Source organism: Microcaecilia unicolor, chromosome 4, assembly GCF_901765095.1.
Source record: "Microcaecilia unicolor chromosome 4, aMicUni1.1, whole genome shotgun sequence".
NCBI lineage: Eukaryota > Metazoa > Chordata > Amphibia > Gymnophiona > Siphonopidae > Microcaecilia > Microcaecilia unicolor.
The window spans coordinates 335,855,642-335,868,549 of record NC_044034.1 but is presented as its reverse complement, the minus strand read 5'-3'; the positions used below and the strand labels follow the sequence as shown (position 1 = coordinate 335,868,549).

At 44.4% G+C, this 12,908-nt stretch overlaps 1 protein-coding gene across 2 annotated transcripts in view; it reads right to left on the bottom strand.

Moving 5' to 3' along the window:
• The window catches only part of IKBKB (inhibitor of nuclear factor kappa B kinase subunit beta), a 96,059-nt gene that overhangs the window by 73,686 nt on the left and 9,465 nt on the right, over positions 1 to 12,908 (bottom strand). For both annotated transcript variants that reach the window (XM_030202068.1, XM_030202069.1), the window contains exons 4-6: positions 5,129 to 5,246; positions 3,630 to 3,699; positions 3,427 to 3,515 (exon numbers count right to left, since the gene is read on the bottom strand). In XM_030202068.1, the coding sequence (XP_030057928.1) occupies positions 3,427 to 3,515; positions 3,630 to 3,699; positions 5,129 to 5,246 (277 nt within the window). The remainder of the gene's footprint in view (positions 1 to 3,426; positions 3,516 to 3,629; positions 3,700 to 5,128; positions 5,247 to 12,908) is intronic.

Genomic DNA, 12,908 nt, shown 5'->3' with positions numbered 1-12,908 from the left:
ATTTTGGTCCACTCCTCTTTGCAGATCATCTCTAAATCATTAAGAGTTCTGGGCTGTCGCTTGGCAACTCGCAGCTTCAGCTCCCTCCATAAGTTTTCAATGGGATTAAGGTCTGGTGACTGGCTAGGCCACTCCATGACCCTAATGTGCTTCTTCCTGAGCCACTCCTTTGTTGCCTTGGCTGTATGTTTTGGGTCATTGTCGTGCTGGAAGACCCAGCCACGACCCATTTTTAAGGCCCTGGCGGAGGGAAGGAGGTTGTCACTCAGAATTGTACGGTACATGGCCCCATCCATTCTCCCATTGATGCGGTGAAGTAGTCCTGTGCCCTTAGCAGAGAAACACCCCCAAAACATAACATTTCCACCTCCATGCTTGACAGTGGGGACGGTGTTCTTTGGGTCATAGGCAGCATTTCTCTTCCTCCAAACACGGCGAGTTGAGTTCATGCCAAAGAGCTCAATTTTTGTCTCATCTGACCACAGCACCTTCTCCCAATCACTCTCGGCATCATCCAGGTGTTCACTGGCAAACTTCAGACGGGCCGTCACATGTGCCTTCCGGAGCAGGGAGACCTTGCGGGCACTGCAGGATTGCAATCCGTTATGTCGTAATGTGTTACCAATGGTTTTCGTGGTGACAGTGGTCCCAGCTGCCTTGAGATCATTGACAAGTTCCCCCCCTTGTAGTTGTAGGCTGATTTCTAACCTTCCTCATGATCAAGGATACCCCACGAGGTGAGATTTTGCGTGGAGCCCCAGATCTTTGTCGATTGACAGTCATTTTGTACTTCTTCCATTTTCTTACTATGGCACCAACAGTTGTCTCCTTCTCGCCCAGCGTCTTACTGATGGTTTTGTAGCCCATTCCAGCCTTGTGCAGGTGTATGATCTTGTCCCTGACATCCTTAGACAGCTCCTTGCTCTTGGCCATTTTGTAGAGGTTAGAGTCTGACTGATTCACTGAGTCTGTGGACAGGTGTCTTTCATACAGGTGACCATTGCCGACAGCTGTCTGTCATGCAGGTAACGAGTTGATTTGGAGCATCTACCTGGTCTGTAGGGGCCAGATCTCTTACTGGTTGGTGGGGGATCAAATACTTATTTCCCTCTGCAGAATGCAAATAAATTCATATACTTTCCACAATGTGATTTTCCGGATTTAATTTGTGATGTGCTATCTCTCACTGTTACCAATAACCTACCCTTCAATTATGGGCTGCTCATGTCTTTGTCAGTGGGCAAACTTACAAAATCAGCAAGGGATCAAATACTTATTTCCACCACTGTATATCCAAATCTGCTTCATTAACTTTTCATTTACTTTAGATATACTTTTCATAAGATTCCCAATGACCTCAGTGATGTTCACCGCCAGCAATACCGTCAAAAGCATGTTCTTCACTCTTTGGAAACTTAAACGCATAAAACCATACTTTCTTAGAGACGTCTTTCACACTTTAGTACAATCACTGGTCATTAGCCGTCTTGATTATTACAATGGCATCTACTCATGGTGCAAAGATGTGCTTCTGAAAAAACTACAGACAGCTCAGAATACAGCTGCCAGGCTCATTTATGGTGCATCTAGATTTGAAAGTACAAGGCCTCTGCGAGAGAAACTGCATTGGCTTCCTGTCAAGGACCGTATCACTTTTAAAATTTGCGCTCTGGTGCATAAAATCATCTATGGAGAAGCCCCTTCATACACGGACACCCTGATCAACTTGCCACCAAGGAACTCCCACGGATCCTCACGAACGTACTTAAACCTCCATTACCCAGTATATAATGGACTTAAATACAAAAGCTCCTATGCATCAACTTTCTCCTACTCTAGCGCTCATCTCTGGAATGAACTGCCTAAACTGGTGAAACTTACTACTGATCACCCTACTTTCAAAAAGCGCCTCAAGACCTTTCTATTTGGCAAAGCGTATGCATCACTCCCGCCAGGCATCACTACCTTCTGATCTGTTTTACCCCGGTGTCACATTACTCACCACTGCTCTTTTACTTTACCTGCCTTTGCCTTTTCCCCATTATACTTCTAGGACATTAATTGTTTGACCCCTGACATGCTGTGTTTTCATGTAGATTGTTGTAAGCCACATTGGGCCTGCCCATGGGTGGGAAATTGTGGGATATAAATGCTGTAAATAAATAAATCTTCATAGGTTCACTCTAAAGTATTACTATCTTTTATAGAAAAACACTTCTTAAATTATTTGACTTATCTTTTTGAAAACTGGGTCCGACTGAACAAGTTTTCAAAAAGATAAGTCAAATAATTGAAGAAGTGTTTTTCTATAAAAGATAGTAATACTTTAGCGTGAACCTATGAAGATGTTGATGTTGTCTACATCGCCATAAAAAACTTTTGTATTGCGGGCGGTGAACATCACTGAGGTCACTGGGAATCTTATGAAAAGTATATCTGTAAAGTAAATGAAAAGTTAATGAAGCAGATTTGGATATATATGAACAAGGTTTATTGAATTTTGACTGGATACCAAGAAGTTTCAGGTTGGATATTTGTATGGTTCCAGGTTAAATATTGTGAATCTTGCCTTTAGCTTAGTAAATGCTGGTTTATGCATGTCCAAATCACTCATAGGGCTTCTAAAATGGCCACCTTTGGATCGGAGTCTACAGTTCCCGACAATGTAGCAGGGCCTCTACCACCTAGGGTTACCATACGTCCGGATTTACCCGGACATGTCCTCTTTTTGAGGACATGTCCGGACAGATTTGGCCAGCCTGCCCGTTTATCCGGATTTCTGGACAAACGGTCTGGCTGGCAGGCGCGGGACTCTTCTCCCCTACTCTACTCTACTATCCCTGGTGGTCTAGAGGTACCTCTTTGTCTTCAGGGCAGGAAACAGCCCCCTCTTTCCTGCCCGGAGCGCTGCTGCTAGCTGCCCTGCATCCTGTGAGTCCGGCTCTCGGCGTTTCAAAATGGCCGCCGAGAGTTGAAGCAGCCAACTCTCGGCGGCCATTTTGAAACGCCGAAAGCCGGTCTCACAGGATGCAGGGCAGCTGAGCTGGCAGCAGCGCTCCGGGCAGGAAAGAGGGGGCTCTTTCCTGCCCCGAAGAGGTACCTCTAGACCACCAGGGATAGTAGAGTAAGGGGAGGGGAGGTGACGGGGGGGAGTGGAGATGACGGGGGAGGGAAGGTGATGGGGGGAGGAGGGATGACTGGGGGAGGGGAATATGCGTCAGGGGTGGGGCGAGTGCGTGAAAGGGGCGGGGCAGGGGCATGAAAGGGGCGGGGCAAGTGTCCTCTTTTTATGAGGACAAAAAATGGTAACCCTACTACCACCGATCTTTAAAAAAGCAGCAGTGCACCTAATGGAGCTAGAAGGAAAACCTGCTCTACATTAGTCTGATCTCTACCACGTCACACAGCAGCAATTGTGTCACTTACCCTTTGTTCTCCCTGCTGCAAAACTATGTTCTCCGGTTTCAAATCCCGGTGAATGATTCGGTTTTCATGAAGGTACCTGAGAGCTGATGCTGAAATACACAGAAACCAAAAATGTCACCTAAGGGGCAAAAGCCACCCCCCCCCCCCCCCCCCCCCAGAGACCAAAAGCCCTCAAGAGGACTCAGTACTGATGCCTCACTTACCGATATCGGAGAGCAGGGTGAGAATTGAGCTCTCCCGCAAACCACAGCAGTTCTCATACTGATTTAGATACTGGAATAATCCAAGGCACAAGAAGTCAAAATTTCCATTTCTCCCCCCAAGTAAAAAAAAAAACAGAAAAGGTCAAACTCCAAGCCTGCTCTAGTATTTCAGAGATCAAATATTTTGGAATGCACTTTAAAGCAATCTACGGAAGAGGTTTATCTGTTCATGTTACAACACAGATCTGCCTTCTCACTGATTATTTTATCATATCTTTTGGAATACAGCGCCTCATATCCTTAGCAACTAACTCGTATTTAGTTTTGCAAAAGATTACAAAAATTAGGTAGCTATCAAAACGTACATGCTGTGGTTTCCTGCTGATATACAAGCAGGTCATTCTCCAGTCCTGTCACAGGAATGTATGATAAGATACTAGTTACAACAAATGTGCCCAAATCCTGGCATGAGGGACTCAAAAACTGTTTCTCCCATGAACATAGGGAGTAGTTCTATAACTGGGCATCCCAGTTCTGCAATTACACTCGCCATGGACCTGCTGTAACTGTGGGAACTTAAATGCCATGGCGTAGTCATGGGTGGGCCACTTTGGAGTCAGGTCCTCCCGAAATCAGTGCTCCGTAGGCGTGGCTGGCGGGGATCTGCAAGCCCCGCCAGCCGAAGATTTCCATTCTCCTCCTGGCAGAAAGAATACTTACACCCTGTCCAGCCAGTGCTGTCGCTGAGCCACTGTTGCCCTATCCAAGTTTCTTCGCACATGCGCAGAAACTGGCCATGTCAGTGGTTCGGGGACACTACCACCATAGGGTGTAAGTGTTCTTTTTTTCCGGGGAGGAGGTCTTCGGCTGGCAGGGCTTCTGGATCCCCCACCACCTCAGGTATTTCTCTTGGTTTGAGTGGGAGGGGAGAGAGAACCCCAAAGTCAAGAAGGGTGGGGAAGAGATGAGTTTTCAGGCTCACCATCTTTGGGCTCATGCCCACCCTAAATTTTCTGTCTGGCTATGCTCCAGCTTAAACGTGTGTTAAAAGTTTTGCTTGTAACTGGGAGCCCCGCCCATGTCCTACATGCTCCACCAGCATGGAAGCCCACTTGTAATTACACACCATAGCACTTATGTGGACCCTTACACAATATGTACGTTAAGTAGTATTTTATTGTGTATTTGCAAGCACAAGGGGTGTGTAACCGCAAGCGTCTAGTTATAGAACCACCCTTATAATTTTCAAAGTCAGTTACCTGGGTAAATGGCAATTTATCAAGTATAGTGACTATCTAAAAACCATCCTTGCTCAATCTAGCTGAAGTATGCACAGGCTTCTGGTTCTACCCAGGTTAAAAGAAAGCATTTACCAAAGTACATACATATATTTGTATTGGTTAGTTTTCAATTTGATCATTATTCAGGCAGTTTGACCTTGAAAGTTAGCTGTGAAGTATATGCATTAAACTTGTCCACATACTTGAGTGGATTCTCACCTTGCGAAGGTCTCCCCCTTCACAATATTCCATGGCCAGGACAGGTAGATCATTGGGTGCAAGCTTCTGCATCCCATTGGGAACATCCCGAGCAGCCACAACATTAGGATGATTCAGTCTGAGGACAGAAAACAAGATACACTGAAAGCTGCATCCCTACACCAGGGGTTCTCCATAGACAGCAGGATACCATCATCTGACAGCAGTGAGGCAGACAGAACTTTCACAGTTTAGAAAAATCTGAGAGAGATTTTCTGGAAAGTGCGGGACTTGCCACACAGTCACATCACTACCTCACGAGTTCCCTCATTCTTTACAAACCTTAGAAGTCAACTCCCTGGGATGGCTGGTCATTACTGGTAAAGAACTTTGCTTTCTCCATGGACAAGCAAGATGAATCATATACAAAGTGAGGAATCAATAGTTGCTAGACAGAAATTAGAACACAAAATCAACATTTAGGGAAATTCCAATTAGCCCAAAAACGTGTACTAACACTATAAACAAAAAGTGGAAATCACACTGGTAAAAAGCTGAATCTTTATTGTAATTTTTTGATTTTTAATTCTTTAATATTCAAAAAAACAAAAGTTTAAAGAGGAAAAAGACCTCAGCAGGTTTTAGGCATATGGAATTGTGGTCTAATAATGCAATTACACAACCCCATTTGTAATCAAGGTCAAAAAACCTCCAAAAAATCCATGCGTGTTCAAAAATATTAATACAGCAAAAAAAATAAAAGGCCCAGTTTACTAAGGTGCGCTAGCGTTTTTAGCGTGTGCTAAAATGTATCGTGCGCTGACTCTAGAGACACCCATATATTCCTATGGGTGTCACTAGCGTTAGCGTGACTAAAAACACTAGCATGCCTACAGTGTGGCTTAGTAAACAGGGCCTAAAGTATTTTAAATCTTTCACAATAATCTAACACACAGTAACTTTACATAGTTCTTCTGGCCAACAATTGGCCTTCTTCTAACATGTCCTTGACAGACAATCTATTGGCAAGAGTCCAAATTGAGCCCTTATGCTTAATCGCAGATCATAAACAAAGACCTGTGATTCAATAACTGGGGCGACTTTGCATTTGCATTTCCATAGCAACTTTAACAATATAGTTTCAGAACTTATATGATAGATTCCATTGGGGACTTCCGTTTCAGAAAAAGCTTCTTTAGGGGATATCTAAGTGCTTCTACGATGTCACTGCAATGATATCCAATTCACAACCTGGCGGCCATGGCTAGACCACACAGCGCGATACCATGCTGCTTCTTCCTCTTCACGGGATGCACACCTGATAGAAATTAGACCTTTGTTCTTTAAGAAAACCCAGAATGAATGCTGATGGAGGGTGTTGAAATTTTGAAGCACTGCTCGTCTCAATCTCTTCCGACCATACTGTCTAGATAGTGGATGTGAAAGTGCGAATCAACGACTGACTACATTGCAGCTCCATAGATATATTGAATGGGGACGGTATAAATGAGCAACCGATGCTGTCATAATAAAAGCACATCAAATCAGAGCTATGTCATTAAGATGTAACTGTGCCAAGTTGTATCAGTGAAATATGCAGTCTGCTAGCCAACTGGATAGAGTTCTTTTGGTTAACTCTTCCCACCCTATAGAGAGGATTGTGAAAAATTACAAGAGGACCACACAAGACTTGGAGACTGGGCATCCAAATGGCAGATGACGTTTAATGTGGCAAGTGCAAAGTGATGCATGTGGGAAAGAGAAACCTGAACTATAGTTACATGATGCAAAGTTCCACATTAGGAGTCACCGACCAGGAGAGGGATCTAGGCGTCATCGTTGATGATACGTTGAAACCCTTTGCTCTGTGTGCGGCAGAAGCTAAGAAAGCAAATAGGTGCCCTTGGCCTGGATTGGCCGCTGTCGTGGACAGGATGCTGGGCTCGATGGACCCTTGGTCTTTTCCCAGTGTGGCATTACTTAAATAGAATGGAAAACAAAAATAAGGATGTTATAATGCCTCGCTCCATGGTGTGACCGCACCTTGAGTACTGTGTGCAGTTCTGGTTGCCGCATCTCAAAAAAGATATAGTGGAATTAGAGAAGGTACAGAGAAGGGGGACAAAATGATAAAGGGGATGGGATGACTTCCCTATGAGGAAAGGCTGAAGTGTTTAGGGCTCTTCAGCTTGGAGAAAAGACGACTGAGGGGAAATACAATAGAGATCTACAAAATAAAGAGTGGAGTGGAACAGGTGGACATGAATCACTTGTTTACTCTTTCCAAAAATACTAGGACTAGGGGGCACGCAATAAAGCTACAAAGTAGTAAATTTAAAACAAATCGGAGAAAATATTTCTTCACTCAACCTGGGGAGTCAAATGATGGTAATAGCCTGAGCGGACGTCTGCTGGCTCGGCTCCTCTCCTTTCTTCTCAAAAATTGGTTTTAAAAGCGTTCTTCCATGCTGCAAAGAGCCCAAGCAGTGCGTGCAGTAAACAAAGAGATCGGGAGCAGGTGAATGCGGCGGCGGAGGTGAGGGGGTACCTGTGAAATCGGCGCGGCAGAACTGAGAGAGAACAAACGCTGCTGTAAAAAAGATGGCATCGCCGGCCTCTTCCTCGTCAGCGGCGGCCCTATCGCCACACATCTCTTCGGCGTCAAGGGGGTTGCAGGAAGATACGGTACACGTATCTATGCGAAATTTGTCGTAGCTGCTGGATGATAAACTGGCTAAACCCCATGCAGGTGTGGAGGAAATCAAAGACAGTGTGGTGGGGCATGCAGTGAGAATTCAACAAGCGGAAAAACGCATCTCTGCGCAAGAAGACCTGCTTACCTCAGCTGAAGGCCATATTGGAATTCTGGAAAATCAGGTCCAAACACTCATTGAAAGAGTGGAGGACCAGGATAACAGGGGACGCCGCAATAACCTCCGAATCATCGGAATCCCAGAAAGTGTGTCCGATAAACTCTGAGAAACGGTGGAAACCTGGTTACCGAAAACCTTGGGGGTCCCCCCGGAGGCAGGCCAGGTGCACGTGGAGAGGGTCACAGAATCAGAGTACGCAGAGGAATCTGGAAAGGCGAGACCCGTGATAGCTAGATACCTTAACTATGCAATAAAAGCAAAAATCTTGGAACTCTTTAAGAAACAGCGGGCGTTGGACTATAAAGGCACCAGGGTGCTACTTTTTCAGGATTTTTCAGTGCGGGTAACGGAGCAGAGGAGGGCTTTGGCGCCATATTGCTCCCAGCTGTATACAAAGGGGGTTAAATTTGCCTTCCAATACCCAGCTCGGGTCAGGATCATGCATAATAACCACACGGTCACTTACACCAAAGTGGAAGAGCTCAAGGCGTTTTTGGCTAAGCTTCCAAGTGAGTAAAGAAGTGGACTGTGTTCGACAGTACAAGCACAGGAGCGGCAGCACACCTGGCAAGCCATTAAGAAACTGCAGGAAAAGCGAGGTGCTGCTCGCAATGCAGGGGAGCAGCAACGGTTTGTTTCAGTTTAAGTTAAGAATTGAGGAATTTTCCCTTGAATACATGGGGAAGCAAGGAACTTGACGGCACGGAGCGGGAACGGAGTGCGATATAAATGGCAGAGCGCACCTTTGAGACAATTCAGTACTCAGGACAAGAGTCCCAGCATTTTGGAGCGGCTGGGCCAGTGCCACTTTAGAGAGAAGTTATCTGTGGGGACTTATGGACACAAATTGAGAATTGGGTAACTGCCAAGCCGTATACATGGACATACATGGACCAGTTCGGGTAAAGTTGCTTCTGACATGTGAGATATTATATCCTTGTGTTGATACGGGGGTATCAGTAAATTGTTAAAAATTTAGGGTGTCGGGTGGAAGAAAATGTGAATTTGTGATACAGAGAGAGAGGGGAGGGGGGCAGGAGCCTTGTGTTCTGGGTACAATCAAGAGGGGCGAGGGGAGGGGGGATGTGGGGGATGGAGGGATGTAAACTTGAGTGGATGTATGAGAGGTGGATGGTTGAGAGTGTGGCTGGAAGGGGGATAGAGGGGACTGGGGAGAGATAGGAGGGAGGGGAAGGGAGCTGGTGCTGATGGAAAGGTGTGTTAAACAGGCAGTAATGGACTATATGGGGGGAAATATACACTCAGCGGTGGTATATTCAGTGTTCCTGTGGGGCGGTCTGGCTGGGACGCCACCCGGGGAAGAGGTAAACAAATTAATTGTACTAGCGAAATGGCGGGATTGGGAGTATGGCTAGTCTGCGTGTAGCCACATTGAACGCAGACGGCATTCACTCGCCTGTCAAAAGCTCTAAGATCCTACAATACAGCAAGCACATGAAGGTAGATGTATTACTTATTCAGGAGACACATTTATCACAAACAGAGCACTCTAAGTTGAAACAAAGGTGGGTCGGAGAGCTGGCTTCTGCCTCTTTTAACAACAGACAAAGAGGAGTTGCGGAGCTGATTAATAAAGGTCTAGACTTCACTCTGCACAGAATTATTCAGGATACAGAAGGGCGGTTTGTCATCTGGGCTGGGATACTACAGGGTAGTAAGGTAGCTCTCTGCTCAGTATATGCCCCTAATGTTTATTCACTTAATTTTTTTTCATCCCTATTGGCTGCATTAGTCACGGTTTCTGGGTATCAATTGGTGGGGGGGGGGGGGGGGGATTTCAACATAATGGCGGATCCCTTAGTGGACTGTAACCCTCCAAAACAGAGACCCAAGGGGCTGGAAGCGAAGGGAGTGGGACTTTTGCAATGCGAGTTGGGATTGGTAGACATCTGGAGAGTTCTGCACCCGGATGAAAGAGAGTACACTTTTCTTTCCCACATACACAATGTTAGGGCTCGATTGGATTATATTCTGATATCTCCTTCCCAAAGGCCCGTAGGGCAGATATCGAAGCAGCTGTAGTTTCAGATCATAGTATGGTATGGGTAGAGATGGGAAGCTTAAAGGGTAAAAGGGTATCGGGATGGAGAATGAACCCCACACTATATCTGGATTCGGAGTTTAAATCTTTCTTAATAGAGGAATGGCAGCATTATCTTGTAGATAATAATCCGAAGGATACCAGTCCAGTAACATTTTGGGAAGCGGGGAAGGCAGTCATGAGGGGCAAGATTATAGAATACACAGCACGGAAAAGGAAAAAACATGATGGGGAACTTCTCTCTCTGCTGAAGCAAATGCAGGCCACCCGAGGCCTTACAGTGAGGGGGGATAAAGAGGCGAAGGATAAATTCAAGGAATTGAAATCCAGCATAAACGAAATTCTGAGCCAAAGGGCCAAGAGAGACATTCAATTATATAAATATAATCTCCACAGGTGGGGAAACAAAGCGGGGAGATTGCTGGCAAACTTAGTTAGGAATAGACCGGCAAAGCAAGTGATTTCCTGCATTAAAGCGAGGTCGGGGAAGATGTGTGAAAAAGAAGTAGAAATACAGGAGACATTTGTGGAATTTTATAAAACACTGTACGACTCGGGACACTGTGATGTGGGGCAGCGCACAGAGTTTTTCAAGGACTTGGCCTACCAGAGTTAAATTCAGATCAGTTGGCTGTTTCAAATGCGCCCATAAAAGGGAATGAAATTCAGGCTGCGCTTAAGAGGCTGAAGCTAGCAAAGGCGCCAGGACCAGACGGATTAGGCCCCGAGTACTACAAAATTTTGGGGGTACATATGATGGGCCCGTTTGGAGATATGGGGCAGGCTGTTCTTAGAGCGGGCCAGGAGGTGGGTGACTTGTATTGCTCAAGCCAGGAAGAGATAAGGAACAATTGGGCTCGTATAGGCCAATCTCCTTACTAAACCAAGACATCAAGATGTTTGCTAGTATTTTAGCCATTGTCATGTTCCTTCTATATGACTCCTAATGCTTCTGGGACATAACCTCGCTTCACCTTTACTTTAGGTTTTGTACTCTTCAACAAGTACATCTTGTTTCGCAGTACCTACTGCTGCTTCAGGAAGAGTTGTTATGTTGGAATGTTTTATTTCTTTCAAAATGGCCGCGGGCTTTGAAAGAAATAAAACATTCCAACATAACAACTCTTCCTGAAGCAGCAGTAGGTACTGCGAAACAAGACGTACTTGTTGAAGAGTACAAAACCTAAAGTAAAGGTGAAGAGAGGTTATGTCCCAGAAGCATTAGGAGTCATATAGAAGGAACATGACAATGGCGGTGTGAGCACTAAGTCCGTACCGGAGAACCGGAATAGAAGGGCGAGATCGAAAAAAGCCCAGCCGCACAAGATAAGTAAAGTTGGATAAAACAGCTTGTGGAATTGTAAAACCTGCAGATCCTAATAGATAAGTAAGAAGCTGGATGATAATACTTAAATAAGAAAGGAGTGTTTGTCTCACAACAAAGGGAATAATTGAATTTAAGACTTTAACCCGACGATTTTTCTTGATATAAGTTTTGTTTACATCGGAGGGGACAGTCTTGAAATTAAGGAAAAAAACAACTGAAAATAGAAAAAAGAAAAAATTAGCTGGACCAGTGATAGACAAGCCAAATAGCAACGGAGGCGCTCTGAATGTTTGACAGAAAACAACGAGCATGTATTCCTTGCAGAAAAGCCACGCTGGGCATCATTGAGGTCTGGTGAAAAAATAAAGAAAGAAAAAATAAATAAATAAAGAGATACATTCTTATTTACCTAGCTGAGAGACAAACTCCTTTTTTACCATCTGGAAAAAGATTAAATATATAGATAAGAAACCAGAGGTCCTCTAGAATATTAACAAATAGTATACCATGCCATACTTTGTATTGTTAGTTGAATATTTTTACTGCTGTAACTGCCTAGTGCTCATGTTTGATCTATTCTTTTTTTTTTTATAACCATTTAAATTTTTACAAGTGATAAAACAACTTGCCGGAAATACAGAGAAAGAAATATATGGGAATTATTTCATTCAGGTAATTCTATTCTCTTCCTTAGACCACTAATCAACCTAATGATGACACCCTTGGCTAAGCTACTATCGATTCAGAATCTAAACCCATATATATATGCTGATGATGTAACGATCTTTATCCCATTCAAACATGATTAAGAGAAATTTACGACGAAATCAACCAAAGCCTACACATTATGAACTCCTGGGCAGATGCATTTCAACTGAAACTAAATGCTGAAAAAACCCAATGCCTAGTACTCACCTCGCAATACAACAAGAAGGAATTTACCACCATCAACACACCTAATCTTAAGTCTACCAGTCTCAGACACACTAAAAATCCTTGGAGTCACCATTGACCGACACCTAACACTTGAGAATCATGCAAAAAACATAACTACTACTACTACTATTTAGCATTTCTATAGCGCTACAAGGCGTACGCAGCGCTGCACAAACATAGAAGAAAGACAGTCCCTGCTTAAAGAGCTTACAATCTAATAGACAAGAAATAAAGTAAGCAAATCAAATCAATTAATGTGTACAGGAAGGAGGAGAGGAGAGTAGGTGGAGGCGAGTGGTTACAAGTGGTTACGAGTCAAAAGCAATGTTAAAGAGGTGGGCTTTCAGTCTAGATTTAAAGGTGGCCAAGGATGGGGCAAGACATAGGGGCTCAGGAAGTTTATTCCAAGCGTAGGGTGCATGCAAAAAACATAACTAAAAAGATGTTCCATTCAATGTGGAAACTAAAAAGAGTCAGACCATTTTTCCCAAGGAATGTCTTCCGCTACCTGGTACAATCACTGGTACTTAGTCATCTGGACTATTGTAATTCACTCTATGCCGGCTGCAAAGAGCAAATACTCAAAAAACTCCAGACAGCCCA